The sequence below is a fragment of the Anomaloglossus baeobatrachus genome (genome assembly GCF_048569485.1).
Source record: "Anomaloglossus baeobatrachus isolate aAnoBae1 chromosome 5 unlocalized genomic scaffold, aAnoBae1.hap1 SUPER_5_unloc_21, whole genome shotgun sequence".
Lineage (NCBI taxonomy): Eukaryota > Metazoa > Chordata > Amphibia > Anura > Aromobatidae > Anomaloglossus > Anomaloglossus baeobatrachus.
In genome coordinates this window covers 710,061-734,128 of record NW_027441797.1, presented here as the reverse complement: position 1 = coordinate 734,128, position 24,068 = coordinate 710,061, and the positions used below count along the sequence as shown (strand labels likewise).

The following is a 24,068-nucleotide window of genomic DNA, read 5'->3' as shown; positions in this document are numbered from 1 at the left end:
CAGTTGGAGTCTTCCGCCTGTGACAGCAAATCACCCAAGTGACTGAAGTGAGCCACGCAGTCATGTTCTATGGTGCTTGCTGTGAGCTTCAGATGTAGCAGTGGTGGAAGCATTGTGGGACCTTGTGTGGATTACATCGGACCTGGGTGTTTTGGGGGTTAATAAAGAGGGTCCTTTTTTGTCTTTTATTTCAAATAAAGGATTTTTTCAGTGTTTGTGTTTATTTACTTTCACTTACAGACTAGTGATGGGGCCAGTGTCTCATAGATGCCTGTTATCACTATTCGAGAACTTAGTGGCTGCTGTGGACTGCCACTAACTCCCTCATAACCCCACTTGCCACTGTACAAGGGCAATCGGGAAGAGCTTGGTAAAGTGCCAGGGTTGTCACATCTAATGGATGCGACAATCTTGGGCTGTTGTTGCCTGATATTTTTAGGCTGGTGGGTGCCCAATAACCATTGGTATCCCCAGTTTGAGAATAGCAGTCCCCAGATGTAATGCTTTATCTGTGCTGGTATCATAATATGGGGGATCCTACGCCAATTTTTTAATTTATTTTACTATACAATATAGATACGCCCAACAGTGTCTGTGATTGGAAGCCTCAGACACGCTGTCACTCAGTGTGGGGGCTCGTCTGACTGCAACCAATCACAGACACCATTGGCTGGGGAAGCAGTGAATATGTATGAGATTAATTAGTGGCCCAGGAGGAAGAATGAGAGGCCACGGGAGCAGTGTGACAGCCGCGCCGGTGATCAGTGAATATGAAGTGCTTGCTCTTACCTTCTTCACGCTTGCTCCAACCCCCTCCGGCCAGATACCAGGGATCAATCCCCTGCCAACCCTGAGTCAGTGGGGGATTGATCTGCCAGTCCTAAGAAAGACAGGGACAAGATGTAAAAAGAATTGAAATGCTGCATCATTATGGTCTCAACACACATGCAGCCAAAAAAACCTGCAACATGGGGGGGAAGAAATTGCGGGGAAAAAATGCAGAGTGCGCACAAGACCTAAGGAAGCTCAGAATATTCCCCCCAACCCCATACACTGAGGGATTACAACTATGGAGCCTTATCTACATTTAACACAAAATACGCTCTCCTCATAAGAAAAGAGAAAGGAATCTTAGAGAGAAGCCTCCGTCCACCACATTGTATAGCGACCTAGAAGACATCAGCTGCATTGATTGCAATCTACAGTAAGTGGTATTATTTCCAAAATGTCATATTCTCATTTTATATATCAAGAGGCATCAATAGCCCTATACACCCGCCTCGTCTGACTTACGTATAACCGAATAGTTGTTATTTTTTAGTTCACAATCGGCATTAAATTGATTCTAGTCTCCTGTCTGCGTACAGCGTCCATTACCTCACACAGCTCCGCTCCGTACACATCGTACACACGGCTCCGCTCCTTACACCTCGTACACACGGCTCCGCTCCGTACACATCATACACACACGGCTCCGCTCCGTACACCTCATACACACACGGCTCCGCTCCGTACACCTTGTACACACGCGGCTCCGCTCCGTACACCTCGTACACACGCGGCTCTGCTCCGTACACCTCGTACACACACGGCTCTGCTCCGTACACACACGGCTCCGCTCCATACACCTCGTACACACGGCTCTGCTCCGTACACCTCGTACACACACGGCTCTGCTCCGTACACACACGGCTCCGCTCCTTACACCTCGTACACACGGCTCCGCTCCATACACATCATACACACACGGCTCCGCTCCGTACACCTTGTACACACGCGGCTCCGCTCCGTACACCTCGTACACACGCGGCTCTGCTCCGTACACATCGTACACACATGGCTCTGCTCCGTGCACCTCGTACACACACGGCTCTGCTCCGTACACCTCGTACACACACGGCTCTGCTCCGTACACACACGGCTCCGCTCCATACACCTCGTACACACATGGCTCCGCTCCATACACCTCGTACACACACGGCTCCGCTCCGTGCACCTCGTACACACACGGCTCCGCTCCGTACACATCACACACACGGCTCCGCTCCGTACACATCACACACACGGCTCTGCTCCGTACACCTCGTACACACACGGCTCTGCTCCGTACACCTCGTACACACACGGCTCCGCTCCGTACACCTCGTACACACACGGCTCCGCTCCGCACACATCACACACACGGCTCCGCTCCGTACACCTCATACACACACGGCTCCGCTCCGTACACCTCGTACACACGCGGCTCCGCTCCGTACACCTCGTACACACGCGGCTCCGCTCCGTACACCTCGTACACACACACGGCTCCGCTCCGTACACCTCGTACACACGCGGCTCCGCTCCGTACACCTCGTACACACGCGGCTCCGCTCCGTACACCTCGTACACACGCGGCTCCGCTCCGTACACCTCGTACACACGCGGCTCCGCTCCGTACACCTCGTACACACGCGGCTCCGCTCCGTACACCTCGTACACACGCGGCTCCGCTCCGTACACCTCGTACACACACGGCTCTGCTCCGTACACCTCGTACACACGCGGCTCTGCTCCGTACACCTCGTACACACACGGCTCTGCTCCGTACACCTCGTACACACACAGCTCTGCTCCGTACACCTCGTACACACACACGGCTCTGCTCCGTACACCTCGTACACACACGGCTCTGCTACATCCACACTGTAAACCCCTCCTGACCCCACACATAAACTTCCCCTCATCCAGCACCATGACAACCAGCACAGCAGAGTCCTGCATACACTGAGGAGCTGATCATGTGACCCCTGACTCCTCCCCTCCATGTGACATCATCACAGGTCCTGTAAGCACAGAGCAGCCATATATCTAGTGTGCGGCTCTGCAGGTGGAGGTAGGTGCAGGGTATTATATATCTAGTGTGCGGCTCTGCAGGTGGAGGTAGGTGCAGGGTATTATATATCTAGTGTGCGGCTCTGCAGGTGGAGGTAGGTGCAGGGTATTATATATCTAGTGTGCGGCTCTGCAGGTGGAGGTAGGTGCAGGGTATTATATATCTAGTGTGCGGCTCTGCAGGTGGAGGTAGGTGCAGGTTATTATATATCTAGTGTGCGGCTCTGCAGGTGGAGGTAGGTGCAGGTTATTATATATCTAGTGTGCGGCTCTGCAGGTGGAGGTAGGTGCAGGGTATTATATATCTAGTGTGCGGCTCTGCAGGTGGAGGTAGGTGCAGGGTATTATATATCTAGTGTGCGGCTCTGCAGGTGGAGGTAGGTGCAGGGTATTATATATCTAGTGTGCGGCTCTGCAGGTGGAGGTAGGTGCAGGGTATTATATATCTAGTGTGCGGCTCTGCAGGTGGAGGTAGGTGCAGGTTATTATATATCTAGTGTGCGGCTCTGCAGGTGGAGGTAGGTGCAGGTTATTATATATCTAGTGTGCGGCTCTGCAGGTGGAGGTAGGTGCAGGTTATTATATATCTAGTGTGCGGCTCTGCAGGTGGAGGTAGGTGCAGGGTATTATATATCTAGTGTGCGGCTCTGCAGGTGGAGGTAGGTGCAGGTTATTATATATCTAGTGTGCGGCTCTGCAGGTGGAGGTAGGTGCAGGGTATTATATATCTAGTGTGCGGCTCTGCAGGTGGAGGTAGGTGCAGGGTATTATATATCTAGTGTGCGGCTCTGCAGGTGGAGGTAGGTGCAGGGTATTATATATCTAGTGTGCGGCTCTGCAGGAGGAGGTAGGTGCAGGGTATTATATATCTAGTGTGCGGCTCTGCAGGTGGAGGTAGGTGCAGGGTATTATATATCTAGTGTGCGGCTCTGCAGGTGGAGGTAGGTGCAGGGTATTATATATCTAGTGTGCGGCTCTGCAGGTGGAGGTAGGTGCAGGTTATTATATATCTAGTGTGCGGCTCTGCAGGTGGAGGTAGGTGCAGGGTATTATATATCTAGTGTGCGGCTCTGCAGGTGGAGGTAGGTGCAGGGTATTATATATCTAGTGTGCGGCTCTGCAGGTGGAGGTAGGTGCAGGGTATTATATATCTAGTGTGCGGCTCTGCAGGTGGAGGTAGGTGCAGGGTATTATATATCTAGTGTGCGGCTCTGCAGGTGGAGGTAGGTGCAGGGTATTATATATCTAGTGTGCGGCTCTGCAGGTGGAGGTAGGTGCAGGGTATTATATATCTAGTGTGCGGCTCTGCAGGTGGAGGTAGGTGCAGGTTATTATATATCTAGTGTGCGGCTCTGCAGGTGGAGGTAGGTGCAGGGTATTATATATCTAGTGTGCGGCTCTGCAGGTGGAGGTAGGTGCAGGTTATTATATATCTAGTGTGCGGCTCTGCAGGAGGAGGTAGGTGCAGGGTATTATATATCTAGTGTGTGGCTCTGCAGGTGGAGGTAGGTGCAGGGTATTATATATCTAGTGTGCGGCTCTGCAGGAGGAGGTAGGTGCAGGGTATTATATATCTGGTGTGCGGCTCTGCAGGTGGAGGTAGGTGCAGGGTATTATATATCTGGTGTGCGGCTCTGCAGGTGGAGGTAGGTGCAGGGTATTATATATCTAGTGTGCGGCTCTGCAGGTGGAGGTAGGTGCAGGGTATTATATATCTAGTGTGCGGCTCTGCAGGTGGAGGTAGGTGCAGGGTATTATATATCTAGTGTGCGGCTCTGCAGGTGGAGGTAGGTGCAGGGTATTATATATCTGTGTGCGGCTCTGCAGGTGGAGGTAGGTGCAGGGTATTATATATCTAGTGTGCGGCTCTGCAGGTGGAGGTAGGTGCAGGTTATTATATATCTAGTGTGCGGCTCTGCAGGTGGAGGTAGGTGCAGGGTATTATATATCTAGTGTGCGGCTCTGCAGGTGGAGGTAGGTGCAGGTTATTATATATCTAGTGTGCGGCTCTGCAGGTGGAGGTAGGTGCAGGGTATTATATATCTAGTGTGCGGCTCTGCAGGTGGAGGTAGGTGCAGGGTATTATATATCTAGTGTGCGGCTCTGCAGGTGGAGGTAGGTGCAGGGTATTATATATCTAGTGTGCGGCTCTGCAGGTGGAGGTAGGTGCAGGGTATTATATATCTAGTGTGCGGCTCTGCAAGAGGAGGTAGGTGCAGGGTATTATATATCTAGTGTGCGGCTCTGCAGGTGGAGGTAGGTGCAGGGTATTATATATCTAGTGTGCGGCTCTGCAGGTGGAGGTAGGTGCAGGTTATTATATATCTAGTGTGCGGCTCTGCAGGTGGAGGTAGGTGCAGGGTATTATATATCTAGTGTGCGGCTCTGCAGGAGGAGGTAGGTGCAAGTTATTATATATCTAGTGTGCCGCTCTGCAGGTGGAGGTAGGTGCAGGGTATTATATATCTAGTGTGCCGCTCTGCAGGTGGAGGTAGGTGCAGGGTATTATATATCTAGTGTGTGGCTCTGCAGGTGGAGGTAGGTGCAGGGTATTATATATCTAGTGTGCGGCTCTGCAGGTGGAGGTAGGTGCAGGGTATTATATATCTAGTGTGCGGCTCTGCAGGTGGAGGTAGGTGCAGGTTATTATATATCTAGTGTGAGGCTCTGCAGGTGGAGGTAGGTGCAGGGTATTATATATCTAGTGTGCGGCTCTGCAGGTGGAGGTAGGTGCAGGGTATTATATATCTAGTGTGCGGCTCTGCAGGTGGAGGTAGGTGCAGGGTATTATATATCTAGTGTGCGGCTCTGCAGGTGGAGGTAGGTGCAGGGTATTATATATCTAGTGTGCGGCTCTGCAGGTGGAGGTAGGTGCAGGGTATTATATATCTAGTGTGCGGCTCTGCAGGTGGAGGTAGGTGCAGGGTATTATATATCTAGTGTGCGGCTCTGCAGGAGGAGGTAGGTGCAGGGTATTATATATCTAGTGTGCGGCTCTGCAGGTGGAGGTAGGTGCAGGGTATTATATATCTAGTGTGCGGCTCTGCAGGTGGAGGTAGGTGCAGGGTATTATATATCTAGTGTGCGGCTCTGCAGGTGGAGGTAGGTGCAGGGTATTATATATCTAGTGTGCGGCTCTGCAGGTGGAGATAGGTGCAGGGTCTCTATTATTTTGGGGTCACCATTATCATTAACCCCTTCATTTCTCAACTATTTTCAATTTTAACCAGTTCAAGACCAGTTTCCCGCTATTCCTGAGCAGCTCATTTACATTCAGTTTAACCCCTTAAGGATGGAGCCAGTTTTGTACTTCATGACTCGGCCATTTTTTACAATTCTTACCGGTGTCGCTTTGACAGGTTTCGAGAGGTGACGCCAAAAAGTGGACCCCACGGTTTATTACCCACTTTCTTATGAGCGCGGTGATTCCCCACATGTGGTCAGATACCTCTGTTTGTACAAATGGGAGGAGCCGGAACAGAAGGAGAAATATTTGAATTGTGGAAAGGAAATTTGGCTGAAATAGATTGTGGGCCCCATGTAGCATTTGTAGGGCCGCTGAGGTACCTAAACAGCAGAAACCCCCCACAAGTGACCCCAGTTTAGAAACTAGACCCCTCAAGGAATTTCTCTAGATGTTTGGTGAGCACATGGAACCCCCGGAGGCTTTACAGGATTTTATAACATTGAGCCGTGAAAATAAAAAAAAAAAATTTTTTACCACAAAATTGTTACATTAACCAGATAGCTTTTATTCACAAGGGTAACAGGAAAAAATACACCATAAAATGTATCGTGCAGTTTCTCCTGAGTACACAGATACCTCATATGTGGTGGAAATCAACTGTTTGGGCGCACGGAAGGGTTCAGAAGGGAAGGAGCGCCATTTGACTGTAAAATTACCAGGAATCATTAGCGAATGCCATGTCGTGTTTAGAGAGCCACTAAGGTGCCTAAACAGTGGAGGTCCCTCACAAGTGATCCCATTTTGGAAACTAGACCCCTCATAAATTTTATCCAGGGGTATATTGAGCATTTTGAACCCACGGGTACTTCATAGAATTTGATAACCTTAGGTCGTCATATTAAAAATTTTCATTTTATTTAACAAAATTGTTGCTTTAGCACCAAATTTCTCACTTTTTCAAGAGGAAACTCCAAAAAGTGGACCCCACAATTTGTTATACAAATTTTTATGAGCTCTTTGATAGTGGTCAAAAACCTGTTTGGACAAACAGGAGGGCTCAGAACAGAAACAGCACCATGTGAATTTTGCAAAAGTTGAAATAAATTGTGGGCACCATGTCGCGTTTGCAGGGCTCCTAAGGTACCTATACAGCATAACTCCCCCCAAGTGACCCCATTTTGGACACTAGACCAATCAAGAATTGTATTCAGGGTTACAGTGAGCATTTTGACTCCACAGGTACTTCACAGAAATGTTGCTGTAGTGCCAAATGTCTCACTTTTAGGCTGTGTGCCCACAATCCAGCAATACTGCATCTAGGACACAGTGTCAGCCCTTCTGCAGAGATGCGAGTGTTGTCCACACGAGAATGCAGCTGCCTGTGTCCACGATCCGGGTTCAGGCCGCTGCGGACTTTATTCTCCCTGCGAAGAACACACTCATCTCCACAGCATAAACTGACATCCTGCGTCTCAGGAAGCCGCACCGCTGGTCAGTTTATGCTGCAGAGAAAAGAAGCACAGTGGGCAGGAGATTTCTAAACTTCCCTCCACTGCACTTGTACTGCACAACATCACTGTCAAAACACTCTACATCCAAACCGCTGCAAATCCTGATCGTGGGCACATAATCTAAAAGCTAGGATGGATAGATGGCTAGATAAATAGATGTCAAACACATTTATAATGTCCCACCCCCCGCATATTCTAATCTGGCACCTGGCACCCTTTAGTAACTTTCATGAGGCACTAAATAGTGTTTAACCTTGTAGTTTGCCCCCCCCCCCCAAATAAATTAAATAAATAATTTTAAAAAAATACCCAAAATAAAAAAAAATGCTTTACCCCAGCTAGACGGCTGCAGACCACAGCTGGCAGCTTCACCTTGGCTGGTATTCCAAAATGAAGGTCTCCCCATGCTGTTTTTTTAATTTATAAATAATTAAAAAAAAAAGTGGGGTCCTCCCTGCGAAGGTCCTTCTCCCATATCACACAATCAACAGAGCGAGAGATGAGTGAACAATGCAAAGCATATTTATTCCTTGCAACATAGAATGACCATCAAATAATTCACCACACGGAGGGTAAAACTAGTCCAGAAATTTCATAAATGTCCCGGAGTTCAGTCACACTCCTCCAGCAGTCCTTCTCCAGGGAAATCGGGGTTTCTCACAGTCTCTCTGGAGTGTTGGCCGCAGACTCAGCGTCTATCTCAGAGGTTCAATCTTGTTTCTTCTCTCTTGTAAGGGGTACTTCTCACATAGCGAGATCGGTGCTGAGTCACGGTTTTTGTGACGCAGTAGTGACCTCATTAGCGATCTCACTGTGTGTGACACTGAGCAGCGATCTGGCCCCTGCTGTGAGATCGCTGCTCGTTACACACACTGCTCGTTCATTTTTTAATTGTTGCTCTCCCGCTGTTAAGCACACATCGCTGTGTGTGACAGCGAGAGAGCAACAATCTGAATGTGCATACGTAGCCGGAAGTACACATCGGGTAAAATTAACCCGATGTGTACTCTGGCTACGAGTGCAGGGAGCCAGCGCTAAGCGGTGTGCGCTCGTAACCAAGGTAAATATCGGGTAACAAGCGCTTGGTTACCCGATGTTTACTGTGGTTACCAGTGTCCGCAGCTTCCAGACGCCGCTGGCCGCTGGCTGGGGGCTGGTCACTGGTCGCTGGTGAGATCTGCCTGATTGACAGCTCACCAGCGACCATGTAGCAACGCAGTAGCGATCCTGACCAGGTCAGATCGCTGGTGGGATCGCTGCTGCGTCGCTAAAGTGTGACGGTACCCTTAGTCTCACCCAGAATCACTAATCTCTCAGGTAAACAGAGAGTTTAGGTGGATTCCAGGCCCCCTCCCCCAGACCTAGGCACAGAAGCACTTCAAGGAGATATAACCTGACTTAACAGGACAAACAATATATCGAATAGACAGACCACCATGCCCAAAACATGAACCCACACAAAATAGTACATAACCCACAATATCACACCAAGACACCTCCCAAATTGGATTACCAGCCTAGGTAAAATGGACAGCTGTGGTCTGGTATTCTCAGGGTGGAAAGACCCATGGTTATGTGGCCCTTCCCAGCCTAAAAATAGCAGGCCGCAGCCACTCAGAAGTGGCGCATCCACTAGATGTGGAAATCCTGGCGCTTCGCCCCGACTCTTACCATTGCCCTAATGCGGTAGCAAATGGGGAAATAAATGGGGTTGTTGGGGTTAGGGTTAATTATGTCATGAGGTCTATCAGATACCCGACATCACAAACCTAGTCAGTAGGAAAAAAAAGACAAAATTTGAAAAAACACTCCCCAACACATTCCCTCTTTCACCAATTTATTAAAAAGAAAAAAAATCCGGTCTGCCGTAATCCATTTTGGAGGTCATACGACAACTTTGGACCTTCCAGAATATGGGTGGCATGCTCAGAGAACGTATCCCCCATTTTATCGAAGTGCAAACCCTCCATGTGAGGAGTCTGGGTGGAGTGATACTGCACTCACACTCCCCAGGTCCACAGCATGACAGTGTGAGCTGCAGTAAGCTCAGTGTCACTACTAGCAGGGAGCTGGATGAGAGCCGCTCAGCACATATGGCCAGGATCTTCTGAAAAGGAAGAGGTGGGATAGTCACCGCAGGAGGTAACGGGAGACCGGGGATTGACAGGGGGTGACCTGGCTGGACCTGGGGAGAACCTTGATGTCGCATCTGACATGTTAGATACGACAGAACTCAGAGGAGGAAGAGCGCAGCATGTGCTCCGGCCATTTTAGATGATCAGGTGGGGCATGAGACTGGGGGGCACTTTGGACACATTGGGGGACCGGAGTAGGCGACTTATCTCCCATCTGACATGATTGATCATACCAGGTGGGAGAAAAATAATTTTTTTCGGCCCGAATCATGATCTCCAGGGTCTGAGCTACCCTTTGGTATCTGAAACCACAGAAATTTTCCGATGCTGGGGAATGGTATACACTTTATTTCTTTATTGCTTGCCGGCAGCAGCGGGAGGGGATTAACACTATGACCGCTAGGACATAATTTTACTGCCCGCAGTCGTTAAGGGGTTAAAGTCTACGAACTCGGAAACCAGTTAATATCTAAACTTTTTTATTTACATAATTTTTCTAGTTTAGGAGTGAAATATAATGTGGGCACATTTTGTAATTGGCTTGATTTTCACTATTTTGCTGCCTTCATACAAGAAATGGGTGGTAAATTGTGCGTCAGCGAGTGCACAGATCCGTGCGCCATGTGTGGCCCCTCTTCTTCTGTTAAAAACAAGAATACATCGAATCCTAATTCCATTCCCTGTTCTTAACCGAAAAACTGGGAAATTATTTATTTTTGCAATTTTGTATTCTCCTACTCTTATTCCGGGAGCAATTACTCTTTTATTTTTCCGTTCACATTGCTGTATGAAGGATTGTTTGTTTTTTTTTATAAAGATAATACTACTTTTACAGTTTACAGTACTATTTACATAGCACATTTCATGTTGACTATTTTTTAGTACCTAAATGATCTCATTCCCTTATCTCCATTAATGTTACATATCGGCTCATAGAGATCTTCTATAGAAGAGAATTCTCCTGATTGCCCCGTGAAGGATGGATATGGACAGGGACAAGATGGCGGAGAGGATATTACACCTCACCCTAGAGATCCTCTTCCGGCTTACTGGAGAGGTGAGAGATTCTGATGACGTCACATTACATCATTCTTATCTATGGGAATAACAGATGGACAGAACTGGAGAGGTGAGGACTCTGGAAATGTCTGGAGTGAGATTTATTACTGTGTCTCTCCATAACCAGGATTACACAGTAGTGAAGAAGACCTCTAGTGAGCGCTGTCAGGCCCCTGTGTCTGAGGGATGGGGAAGACCCCTGAGCCCAATCACGGGGCCTCCACCTCACCCCCCGATACATGAGGACATCAATGACCAGAAGATCCTAGAACTCACCTACAAGATGATTGAGCTGCTGACTGGAGAGGTGACACTGCTGGGAATGCTGGGACATTATACAGTAACGCTATGAAGGGATCGGGGGTGACGGTATCATTGTATGTGTCAGGTTCCTATAAGGTGTCAGGACGTCACCGTCTATTTCTCCATGGAGGAGTGGGAGTATTTAGAAGGACACAAAGATCTGTACAAGGACGTCATGATGGAGGTTCCCCAGCCCCTCACATCACCAGGTAATAGACAGGACTAAATACACACGGCCTATAATTATCTGTATGTAAGGAATGAATTCAGTCCCTGTATGTGTCTCCTCCAGTTCTATCCAGTAAGAGGACAACACCAGAGAGATGTCCCCGTCCTCTTCTCCCACAGGACTGTAAACAAGAAGACCCCGATGTTCCTCAGGATGTGTCTCCTCCAGCTCTATCCAGTAAGAGGACAACACCAGAGAGATGTCCCCGTCCTCTTCTCCCACAGGACTGTAAACAAGAAGACCCCGATGTTCCTCAGGATCATCAGGTAGATGGAGAGAAGGGGCCATGAAATCCCCCTATGATGTGTAGACGGCTGTGAAGGTCTTGTGCTCAGTCTTGTTTTATCCTCCAGTATTATATGTGTTATACTTGTGTAATGAGAGCGGTGGAGATGGCCGGATTAGAGCTGATCATAGATGGGACTTCTCCATCTGTCTGTGACTTTTACAATATTTGTTTCAGGGGGAAGATCTGCCCCATATTAATACTGCAGAGACATATGTGAGGGGTGATGAGCGGAGTAAAGAGGAGATTCCTACAGATGACCGCCCAGGTGAGTAGTGACCACTAAATGCAAAAGTCACAGATTCGTCTCAGTCACCGGCTGTGGCTGCTTTATCAGGGTTGTAGTCCGGCCATATCAAATTGTCACCATTCTGCTGCTAGACCACCACATGCTCCTCCACCCAACACTATCCCCATTATTTTGGGCATTGGACACCCTTCTGTTGTAGTGAGATCTCTATCAGCCAGATCTTACAGGTAGGATCCATCCAATCACCTGAAATTAGAAGACGTTGACCCTTAGCTGCCCAGATCTCTAATCTGCAAAGCCAAATGACAGTGTACGCAGAATGCACAGACAACTTAGAAAATCATGGGAAGAAAAATCTAATCAGTATGGTGGACCCTAAGAGAAAGCGGAGGGTAATGATGCTGGGGACCTCCTAGATTCTTAGTTTGGTGCCGTGTTCTCCAGGTGAATATAGATTGATTGCTCTCAGTGGGAGAAACAGAATAATAATCTTGTAGGTGATGAAGAGACCTCAGTAGTCTGGAAAGCTTGCTTTGTAACATCATTTATTATATTTTTATTCGCCATTATTAAGTATCATAACTACAAGATTCTTATTGTTTCTCCACTGAGAGCAATGACTCCATCTTCCTAGGATCTCGGCATCTTATTGATGGATCTTCCTTCTCTCCCTTCTGATGAATGTGCTGATAGGGGCGTTTATATCCAAAGTTGGGCACAGGGTAACTGTAACATATGAGGGAGGTTAGCATTACCCCACAGTGGGTACATGGAGGCCGGGCAGCCCACCCACAGGATTTCCACAATGTAATTAGAAAAAAAAAAGGAAAGTAATTAACACATAAAGATCTGATATTTTTATCTTCAAGAGCCTGAAAGATATTTTCTCTGAATTGTACAAATCTCCATTATATAAGACCTTGTACTGGAGCCGTCCATTGTGGAGTCCGAGATGCAGAAAGGAAATGTCTAATATTTCTTCAGGAAACTCATCTGACATAAGATATTGTCCCCTACAATAGTTTGGATTGCCGAGAGCCCCCGAGCCACATACTGTAATTACTCCAGATGTCCCCTCTAGTTACTAAATCACTGACGGTGAAGGCTGTCGGGTGGAGGGCGGTCATTTTAGTAGATGTGTTATTGTCTATAGTTACAGTTTTCTCTATAGTAGTTAGTACAAAGCCGCTCTTATTTCATGGCTTTCCACTGCAGCGTTTTCTGCTCCTATCCAGGCCCCATTTCTCCAATCTGACATCTGTCACGTTACATGATAACACCTTTCTAATGTTAAAGGGAACCTGTCACCAGATTTGGTCACTATAAGCTGCGGCCGCCACCTGTTGGCTTTTTTATACAACATTCTAGAATACTGTATATAAGAGCCCAGGCCGTTCTGTATAACGTAAAAAACACTTTTATTATACTCACCTACGGGGTGGTCTGGTCCGATGGGTGTTGCTGCTCTCCACTCCGGTGCCTCCTCTCTACTAAGATGAGCGTCCTCCTTGTTCACAGGCCCGTATGGATGATGTGTCCTACGTCATCCACACAGGCCGGCATTTCAGTCCTGTGCAGGTGCAGTTTGATTTGCCCTAACGGCAGGTCAAAGTAATCGCATGCGCAGGTGAAAAGAAGGGTTTAAGACTGCCCATGCATGCGCACTACAATACTTTGAACTGCCATCCGCAGGGCAAATCAAAGTGCGCTTGCGCAGGACTGCAATACCGGCCTGTGTGGATGACGTAGGAGGCATTGTCCACATTAAGCTGGGCAGAAGGCGCTGGACCGGAGACCAGCGACACCCATTAGATGGAACTGCCCCCTCGGTAAGTATTATAAAAGTGCTTTTTTATGTTATACAGAGCAGCCTAGACTCTTATATACTGCATTCTAGAATGCTGAATTTAAAGGGACTGTATCACGTTTTTTTATTAAAATAAATGATTCTGAAATGAAGTATTTCTAATTCAAAATAAAATTCGTAGCTTATTTAGTTTTTATGTAATTCTAATTTTACTGTATGCACTGGAGGCCATGTTGGATTTGCTGTGTGAGTAACGACAGTTACACACTCCTTTACGGCAGCCCCTGTGCATAGAGAATAGTGGTCGTTATCCGACCCTATGTGTAACGTTACACTGGGTGTGTGCTGTGATCTGTACGCGCCCCCTGGGCTGTCCATATCACAGCAAAGGGAAGATGTCAGCGCCATTTTTGTGGAGATTCAATCCATGCTCTTTGTGCCACTTTACACCTGTCAACCGCCGGGATGTAAGTCCGGGACGCCTCCCCTCCCCCCGTTACCGATCACACAACCCTCCCTCCCTCTGTTCTCACCAGCCCCCGCCCCCTGCCGTTACCGTCTGTTATGAAATCACGTCCCTCCGCTGTCCCCAGCCCCGTTCTAGCGGCCGCCGGTGTGTGTGTCCTCCCTCTGCTCTCACCAGCCCCCTGCCGTTACCGTCTGTAATGAAACCCCCTCCCTCCCCCAGCTGTCCTCAGCCCCGTCCACGTTCGTGTGTGTGTGTGTGTGTGTGTGTGTGTGTGTGTGTGTGTGTGTGTGTGTGTGTCAACCCTTCCGCTTGCCACCCTGTGTGTACTGGTGATACTGTCTGCATGGTTGTTTATCTAATCCTCCCCTGTGTGATACTGTGTGCTGAGCTGTGTATCTAATCCTCCCCTGTGTGATACTGTCTACTGAGCTGTGTATCTAATCCTCTCCTGTGATACTGTCTGCTGATCTGTGTATCTAATCCTCTCCTGTGTGATACTGTCTGCTGAGCTGTGTATCTAATCCTCTCCTGTGTGATACTGTGTGCTGAGCTGTGCATCTAATCCTCTCCTGTGTGATACTGTGTGCTGAGCTGTGTATTTAATCCTCTCCTGTGTGATACTGTCTGCTGAGCTGTGTATCTAATCCTCTCCTGTGATACTGTCTGCTGAGCCGTGTATCTAATCCTCTCCTGTGATACTGTCTGCTGAGCTGTGTATCTAATCCTCTCCTGTGTGATACTGTCTGCTGAGCCGTGTATCTAATCCTCCCCTGTGTGATACTGTCTGCTGAGCCGTGTATCTAATCCTCTCCTGTGTGATACTGTCTGCTGAGCCGTGTATCTAATCCTCCCCTGTGTGATACTGGGTGCTGAGCTGTGTATCTAATCCTCTCCTGTGTGATGCTGTGTGCTGAGCTGTGTATCTAATCCTCTCCTGTGTGATACTGTCTGCTGAGCTGTATCTAATCCTCATGTGTGATACTGTGTGCTGAGTTGTGTATTTCTCTCCTGTGTGATACTGTCTGCACAGCTGTGTATCTAATCCTACCCTTATCCATCATATAGTGCCAACTACTGAGCCACCGTACAGTGCCAACTACTGAGCCACCGTACAGTGCCAACTACTGAGCCACCGTACAGTGCCAACTACTGAGCCACCGTACAGTGCCAAGTACTGAGCCACCGTACTGTGCCAAGTACTGAGCCACCATACTGAGCCACCATACAGTGCCAACTACTGAGCCACCGTACAGTGCCAACTACTGAGCCACCGTAAAGTGCCAACTACTGAGCCACTGTACTGTGCCAACTACTGAGCCACCGTACAGTGCCAACTACTGAGCCACCGTACAGTGCCAACTACTGAGCCACCGTACAGTGCCAACTACTGAGCCACCGTACAGTGCCAACTACTGAGCCACCGTACAGTGCCAACTACTGAGCCACCGTACAGTGCCAACTACTGAGCCACCGTACAGTGCCAACTACTGAGCCACCGTACAGTGCCAACTACTGAGCCACCGTACTGTGCCATCTACTGAGCCACCATACAGTGCCATCTACTGAGCCACAGTACAGTGCCAACTGCTGAGCCACAGTACAGTGCCAACTGCTGAGCCACCGTACAGTGCCAACTGCTGAGCCACCGTACAGTGCCAACTACTGAGCCACCGTACAGTGCCAACTACTGAGCCACCATACAGTGCCAACTACTGAGCCACCGTACTGTGCCAACTACTGAGCCACCGTACTGTGCCAACTACTGAGCCACCGTACTGTGCCAACTACTGAGCCACCGTACTGTGCCAACTACTGAGCCACCATACAGTGCCACCATACAGAGCCACCATACAGAGCCACCATACAGTGCCAACTACTGAGCCACCGTACAGTGCTAACTACTGAGCCACCATACAGTGCCATACAGCGTATACCGTATGTGTAACAGTCAGTGTATATATGTGGGTCCGATGACCGCAGTCTGTATATATATATGTGTAACAGTCACTGTATATATGCGTAAGGCTCTGTGCGCACTAGCCGTTTTGTGCCGTGGATTTCCTGTGGATTTGCGGCATGTTTCGCTGCAAAAAACGTTCATAACATCTCTGCAGTGAATCACCAGCAAAACCTATGGGAAAAAAATGCTGTGCACACTATGCGGATCTTGACAGCTGCATGTTTTGCTGCGGGATTCCCGCAGCTAAAACAATTGCATGAAAATTCTTTTACTCAGGTCCCTGCGGTTTCGAGGGCTTACAGACCAATCACCCGTAGACTGTGGGTCGGCAGAGGATTGATCCCCGGTATCTGGCCGGATGCTGCTCCCCATATAAAGTTTATGGGGAATAGAATCTGCCCCAAAGGAGTAGGAGCAAGCGCTTCATACTCACCGATGACCGGGCGGCAGTCACACTGCTGCCACGGCAGTGGCTTTCATCTTCCAAAGCCGGCTCATTATTCCATCTCGTATTCACTACTTCCCTGCTCACCGTTGGCTGTGATTGGTTGCAGGCAGACACACCCCAATGCTGAGTGACAGCTGTCTCAGTGCAACCAAACCAATCACAGCCGCCGGTGGGCGGGTCCATAGCGTACAGTAAACCAAAAAAATTAGCAAAAACAGCGTGCGGTCCTCCCCAATTTTTCAAACCAGCCAGGATAAAGCATCACAGCTTGGGGGCTGGTATTCTCAGGCTGGGGAGGCCCACGTTATGGGGAGGCCCCCAGCTTAAAAATATCATCCAGCAGCCACCCGTAATTGCCGCATCCATTAGATGCGACAGTGCCGGACTTTTCACGGGTCTTCCCGTTGCCGTGATGCAGTGGCAATCGAGGTAATGAAGGAGTTAATGGTAGCAGCCCATAGCGGCCAATAAGTGATAGTTTACTGATGGCAGGCGTCTATATGACACCCCCCTCATCACTAAACTGTAACTGAAAGTAAGGCTAGGTTAACACACTGCTTTTTTTTTATGCTCCTTTTTTGTGCGTTTTTTGTAGCAAAAAGCTTACAAAAAAGCACCTGTTGCAAAAAACCGCGGCAACAACGCATGATTTTTTACCGCTTTTTTTGCTGCGTTTTTGCTTACTGCGTTTTTATCATTGAACAATGCCATTAAAGATTGTTTAAAAAATAAAAAAAGATAAAAGGTCTGACATTTCCTTCTTCAATATGTTCTTCATTCTCCACTAGTGTATGCAGGAGAGCAGACAGCTGCAGAACTACAAGGCTCAGCATGCTCCATCCAGGACTGTATGCTGGAGGGACAGGCAGGGGGAGCAGAACTACAAGGCTCCGCATACTCCATCTAATAGTGTATGCAGGAGAGCAGACAGCAGCTGCAGAACTACAAGGCTCAGCATCCTCCATCCAGAACTGTATGCTGTAGTTTTTTGCCCCCCAAAAAAATGACATGGGCTTCGCCATATTTTTGTATGCTAGCCAGGTACAGCAGGCAGGTACGGGCTGCCCCCAACCCCCAGCTGCCTATTTGTACCCGGTTGTGAACCACAAATATAGCGTAGCCCTTTTTTTTAAATTATTTCATGACTTTCATGAAATAATTAAAATAAAAAAAATGACGTGGGCTTCGCCCAATTTTTGAGTCCAGCCAGGTACAACTAGGCAGCTGGGGATTGGAATATGCAGTGCAGAGTACCCAAGCTTTCTGGGCACCCACGCTGCGTATTGCAGTCCGCAGCCACCCCAGAAAATGGCGCTTTCATAGAAGAGCCATCTTCTGGCTCTGTATCCAACTCTTCCAGCTGCCCTGATGCCGGGTGGCTCGCTGGGTAATAATGGGGTTAGGGCTAGCTTTATATTATCAGCTGGCCCTAAGCCCGAAATTCATGGTGTCACGCCAATATTAGACATGGCCACCATGAATTTCTAGTAAAGATAAAATAAAACACAACACACAGAAAAATATTTTTATTAGAAATAAAACACAACACAATTAGTGACTCCATCTTTATTGAAATAAAGAACCCCCCTCCGCAGTAATCCTGGGACAAGGGTCCCGCGCCGTCCAATATCATCTGATCGGTTTGCTGGAAGGCATACCGATCAGATGTTGTGTCAGGATCAAGTATGTGAATCACATCACACATCAGCTGATTGTATAAAAGCTGTTTATACAATCAGATGATGCATCAGTGAAAAAAAAAAAAACCCTACACACTTACGTGCTGGCTCCTGTCCGATTGCTGCAGGAGCGGCCGGTGATCAGCTGATAGTTTCCTGACGGCATCAGCTAATAGCCGGGCGGTAAAAAGCCAGCATCACCGCGAGACTTGCGATCAGCTGATGCATCAGGTGACTGCATCAGGTGATCCTCCACCAGGTCCTGCATCCATCGGACGAGCCTTGGAGCCGGCACACAGCCTGAGCAGCGGTACCGTAAGAGGAGCTGGGAGCAGGCATGGCACCGGGAGTTTGCAGACAGGTGAGTATGTCTTTTTTATTTTTTTATACAGTTCACTTGATTTCCAGCTGCTTCATCTCCCGCACGGGAGCGGGCCTGCCGCCCGCACGGGAGCGGGCCTGCCGCCCGCACGGGAGCGGGCCTGCCGCCCGCACGGGAGCGGGCCTGCCGCCCGCACGGGAGCGGGCCTGCCGCCCGCACGGGAGCGGGCCTGCCGACCGCACGGGAGACTGATGACCGCACGGGAGCGGGCCTGCCGACCGCACGGGAGACTGATGACCGCACGGGAGACTGATGACCGCAGTCTGTATATATATGTATAAATGTGTTTCCACTTTACTTCCGGGTGGAGCTGTACAATTCATATACAGTCACCCAGAAAATGGCGACACATTCCTATGAAATACACCTCCTCCTCTTTTGGCTTCAGTGTAACACCCAAAAGGGGAGGAGAATACACGATTATAATAATATTGTTAGCTGATTTGGCCTTCAAAAAAAAAAAATTAGACGATACAGTCCCTTTAACCCCTTCACGACCTTGGACGGATCTATCCGTCCAGGATCATGTCCCGTTAAGCCCCGCCCCCTGCCGCGGGCAGGCGGCGTGGATCGGCACACATATCAGCTGTTTTCAACAGCTGACATGTGTGCCTGCTAGCCGCGGGTGGAATCGCTTCCACCCGCGGCCATTAACCCCTTAAATCTTGCTGAAAAAGTCTGGCAGCAAGATCTAAATGCGCGCGGCCATGTTTTTTACTTACCGCCACCCCCACCGGAAGTCACGTGTGTTATCACGTGACTATCGGTGGTTGCCATCGTAGCACAGGGTCATGTGATGACGCCTGCAGCTATGATGTTTCACTTTCGTTTTCCCTCGGCTGAGAGCAGAGGGAAAAACAAAGTGACTTAATGTGCTGTTTACAGCTGTATAGCTGTGATCAGCGATAATAGCGATCGGATTTCTGATCGCTATAGCCCCCTAGGGGGACTAGTAAAATTAAAAAAAAAATTAAAAAAATAAAAAAAAACAAAAAAAACTAAAAGTTCAAATCACCCCACTTTCCCCCCATTGAAAATTAAAGGGTTAAAAAATAAATAAATATACACATATTTGGTATCGCCGCGTTCAGAAATGCCCGATCTATCAAAATATAAAATCAATTAATCTGATTGGTAAACGGCGTAGTGGCAAAAAAATTCCAAACGCCAAAATTACGTTTTTTGGTCGCCGCAAGTTTTACGCAAAATGCAATAACAGGCGATCAAAACGTAGCATCTGCACAAAAATGGTACCATTATAAACATCAGCTTGAGACGCAAAAAATAAGCCATCACTGAGCCATAGATCCCAAAAAATAAGAACGCTACGTGTTTCGGAAAATGGCGCAAAACGTGCGCCACTTTTATTGGACAAACTTGTGAATTTTTTTGTAACCCCTTAGATACAAGTAAACCTATACATGTTTCGTGTCTACAAACTCGCACCGACCTGAGGCATCACATAGATACATCAGTTTTATCATATAGTGAACACGGTGAATAAAACATCCCAAAAACTATTGTGCGATCACACTTTTTTTGCAGTTTTTCCACACTTGGAATTTTTTTGCTGTTTTCCAGTACAATATATGGTAAAACCTATGGTTTCTTTTAAAAGTACAACTCGTCCCGCAAAAAACAAGCCCTCATATGGCAAGATTGACGGAATAATAAAAAAGTTACGGCTCTCGGAAGAAAAGGTGCAAAAAACAAAAACGCAAAAACGGAAAGTGCCCGGGGGCTGAAGGGGTTAAGAGCCTTTTGGTAGTGGCTGCAGCTTATAGGGGCCAAATCTGGTGATGGCTTATTTTTAATCTGATCTCAGTGTTTCTGAGATTTGTACTTTATCTTACTTGCACTGTTAAGTTGATTTGTTTTGCATTTATTAAAAAAACAACAAACAAACCTGAAATTCGTCAAAAATGTAAAAGAATTAGAAGTGATCAAACATTGCATTTCAATGCGCTTAAAAAAATAATAATACCGCAAAATATAGTCATTAAATAGCATTTCCCGTATTCTGCTTTAGTCTAAATGACCGAAGCAATATCTCTTTATAATCAAGTGTCTTTCAGCTACAACCATTGTGGAAACCCTCCATTTTTCCACTATCGGAGTAGCAGTTTGGTATAACCTGGCCTACAAAACATTATTTGATGGCTTAATAAAATATACGGGAGGCAAAATGAACAAAGAGGGTTGAACATCATGGTCTACTGGTTCCTGCTCTGACGTCTACTGTTAGATTGTAAACAGTTTTTGTTTACAATTTACATAACTTGCAACTTTTTTTAGCTATGTTACGCTCATGGGAGTGGACCCACTGGGCCGCAGCACTGGCTTAACCAGGAGGTGGGTAGCTAAGTAACTACCCCATCTTTACTAGAGCCTCTGATGGCGAGGCTAGGCTTGTGCTGGAAGGTAGCCACTTGGTGCTACTCCAGGGAGTCACGGGACGGCGACAGCTGTCCTCATGGGTCGGAGTTTGGATATACTGACAGGCACTGCAGGTCTAGCAAGCACAACTGGTATAGATAGATGCAGCAGGTCTGCTAAGCACATCGGATACTAGGATGCAGACACGTGTTCTAACCCACAATGTAACACTCAGGAAACAGACCTTACAACTAGCAACACGTCTCTAAGGATAGACCATGTTGCCCTGGCACCTCCCATAGGGGGAGGATGCCTTAAATACCCTGTGCTTCTCAGCTATAGGTTGAGAGACACTGCCTGGTTAGGCCTTTTAAGAATAGGTGCTCGTGCCCTAAGCACTCTCCCAAGAGTTCTGCATGGTGTGTGCAGGCCCTGGGAGATGGCAGCAGTGACCAGGGTCACGGAAGTCACCACTGAGTGACGGGGAGGGTAAGTGTGCTGGAGTCTTCAGCAGGGAAAGGGTGCAGGACCGTGTGAAGATGCCGGTAAATGTATTACAAGTTATTTTTATCAATGATATCCTTAAATTTGTATATTTTACAAATATTTTTTATTCTTGGCAGATGACTGTACCAGTAGAACAGAGGCACAACTGATATCTTCAATTTTTCAATCACATGACCTTGATATCACACAAGATATAATTGAAGTGAATGCCATTAATCCAGATATACCATCATCCCTTCACTGCAAAGATCTATCATCAGTTTCTTTTAAACAAGTCCTACCTTCTGATTCATCACAGACTATTAAGAAAAATAAATGTAACAAAAGAGGCATTAAAAATCAAAGTGCTCTTACAGCAAAGAAGCAGTTTTCAACTTCAGAATATCGAAAAATCCATAAAAAAATTAACACAGGGGAGAGAAGATTTTCTTCAGAGTCTGTTAGTGACCAGAAAACGCATACAGAGGAGAAGCCTTTTTCATGTTCAGAATGTGGGAAATGTTTTACCCGTAAATCAACACGTTTTGAACATCAGAGAACTCACACAGGGGAGAAGCCTTTTTCATGTTCAGAATGTGGAAGATGTTTTGCCCGTAAATCAAATGTCGTTGCACATCAGAGAATTCACACAGGGGAAAAGCGTTTTTCATGTTCAGAATGTGGGATATGTTTTGCATATAAATCACAACTAGTTACACATCAAAGGTCTCACACAGAGCAGAAGCCATATTCATGTTTAGAATGTGGGAAATGTTTTAATCAAAAATCACATCTTGTTAGACATCAGATAACTCACACAGGGGAGAAGCCTTTTTCATGTTCAGAATGTGGGAGCTGTTTTGCACTTAAATCATATCTGGTTACACATCAAAGATCTCACACAGGGGAGAAGCCTTTTTCATGTTCAGAATGTGGGAAATGCTTTAGTCAAAAATCGTGTCTTGTTACACATCAGATAACACACACAGGGGAGAAGCCTTTTTCATGTTCAGAATGTGGGAGATGTTTTGCACTTAAATCAAATCTTGTTATACATTATAGAACTCACACAGGGCAGAAGCCTTTTTCATGTTCAGAATGTGGGAAATGTTTTGCACTTAAATCATATCTGGTTACACATCAAAGATCTCATACAGGGGAGAAGCCTTTTTCATGTTCAGAATGTGGGAAATGCTTTAGTCAAAAATCGTGTCTTGTTACACATCAGATAACACACACAGGGGAGAAGCCTTTTTCATGTTCAGAATGTGGGAGATGTTTTGCACTTAAATCAAATCTTGTTATACATTATAGAACTCACACAGGGCAGAAGCCTTTTTCATGTTCAGACTGTGGGAAATGTTTTGCACAAATATGCCATCTTTTTCAACATCACAAAACTCACAAGGGTAGAAGCCATTATCACACCTAAAAGGTGAAAAATGTTTTACTCAAATTATAATTTATTGACCACTAAGAAAAATTCACATGGGGAGAAAATATAGATTTGACAAATTGAAAAAGAAAACACAAAAGAAACAGTCAAGAGTAAAGGCAAGTAAGTAAAGAAGAAAGGGAAAGCACGTTAGAAGTTACATTAGAATTCTAATATATACAGTTACTAATAGACGTCTGTTTTCTAAAAATCAAATAAAAAACAATATTCCATGTGTATCAAACATTTCACATTGTTATCTAATATATAAAGCTGAATGTATGTATGTATGTATGTATGTATGTGTTTATGTCCGGGATTGGCATCTAAACCATCGCAGCTACAGCCACAAAATTTTGCACACTCGCACTTCTGGACCCCGAGAGTGTCATAGGCTATGTTTTGAGGGGAAATTTTAACCCCGCTCTTTACAATTATTCACCAAAAAACCTGCCTCCATTAAAGCGAATGGAGCTGGGAGCCAAAGTGCAGCCAGAACTTCAGAAGAATGCGCAGCCACGCCCTTATATGGAATGTTGGCATGTCACAATGCAGCCAGGGTAAGAGGCAGACACAGACAGGGAAAGAGTAAGAAACAGACATAGACAAGGGAAGAGACAGACACAAAGAGACAGACTGACAGGGAAAGAGAGAGAGGTTAAGAGACAGACACAGACAGGTAAAGAGACAGACACAGGGAAACAGACAGGGAAAGAGAGGGAAAGAGACAGAGGGAAAGAGACAGACCGGTAAAGAGAGGGAAAGAGACATACAAAAAGACACACAGGGAAAAAGACAGACAGGGAAAGAGACAGAGGGAAAAAGACAGACAAAGAGATAGAGAGAGAGATATATACAGAGGGAGAGACAGACAGAGAATGGGAGAGAAACAGAGAGACAGTTACTATCCCGGGCAGCGCCGGGTGCTATGTTGTGAGGCGAAATTTTAACCCCGCGCGTTCCAATTTACCAATCAATTTTGCCCCTATCTACATAATGGGGAAAAAGTGAAACAAAAAGTGTTGGGGGCAAAATGATAGCTGCCAGATGTGACCAAGGGGGACTTAAAGAATGAGAGCGATGGCGCCAAAGAGTATATACCGTACAGTTGCTAAGGTGGGGCCCCGACATGGGATACTCACCACACTCGGGGATATGAACACACACACAAAATGCACCACACACTACCACG

The 24,068-nt window shown here is 47.1% G+C and overlaps 1 protein-coding gene across 1 annotated transcript in view; it reads left to right on the top strand.

Annotated features, from left to right (window-relative positions):
- Positions 1–23,107, top strand: part of LOC142259007 (uncharacterized) — a 244,029-nt gene extending 220,922 nt beyond the window's left edge. The window contains exon 20 of the mRNA XM_075331545.1: positions 21,929–23,107. Within this exon, the coding sequence (XP_075187660.1) occupies positions 21,929–22,873 (945 nt within the window). The 3' untranslated portion in view covers positions 22,874–23,107. The remainder of the gene's footprint in view (positions 1–21,928) is intronic.
- The last annotated feature ends 961 nt before the right edge of the window (positions 23,108–24,068 follow it).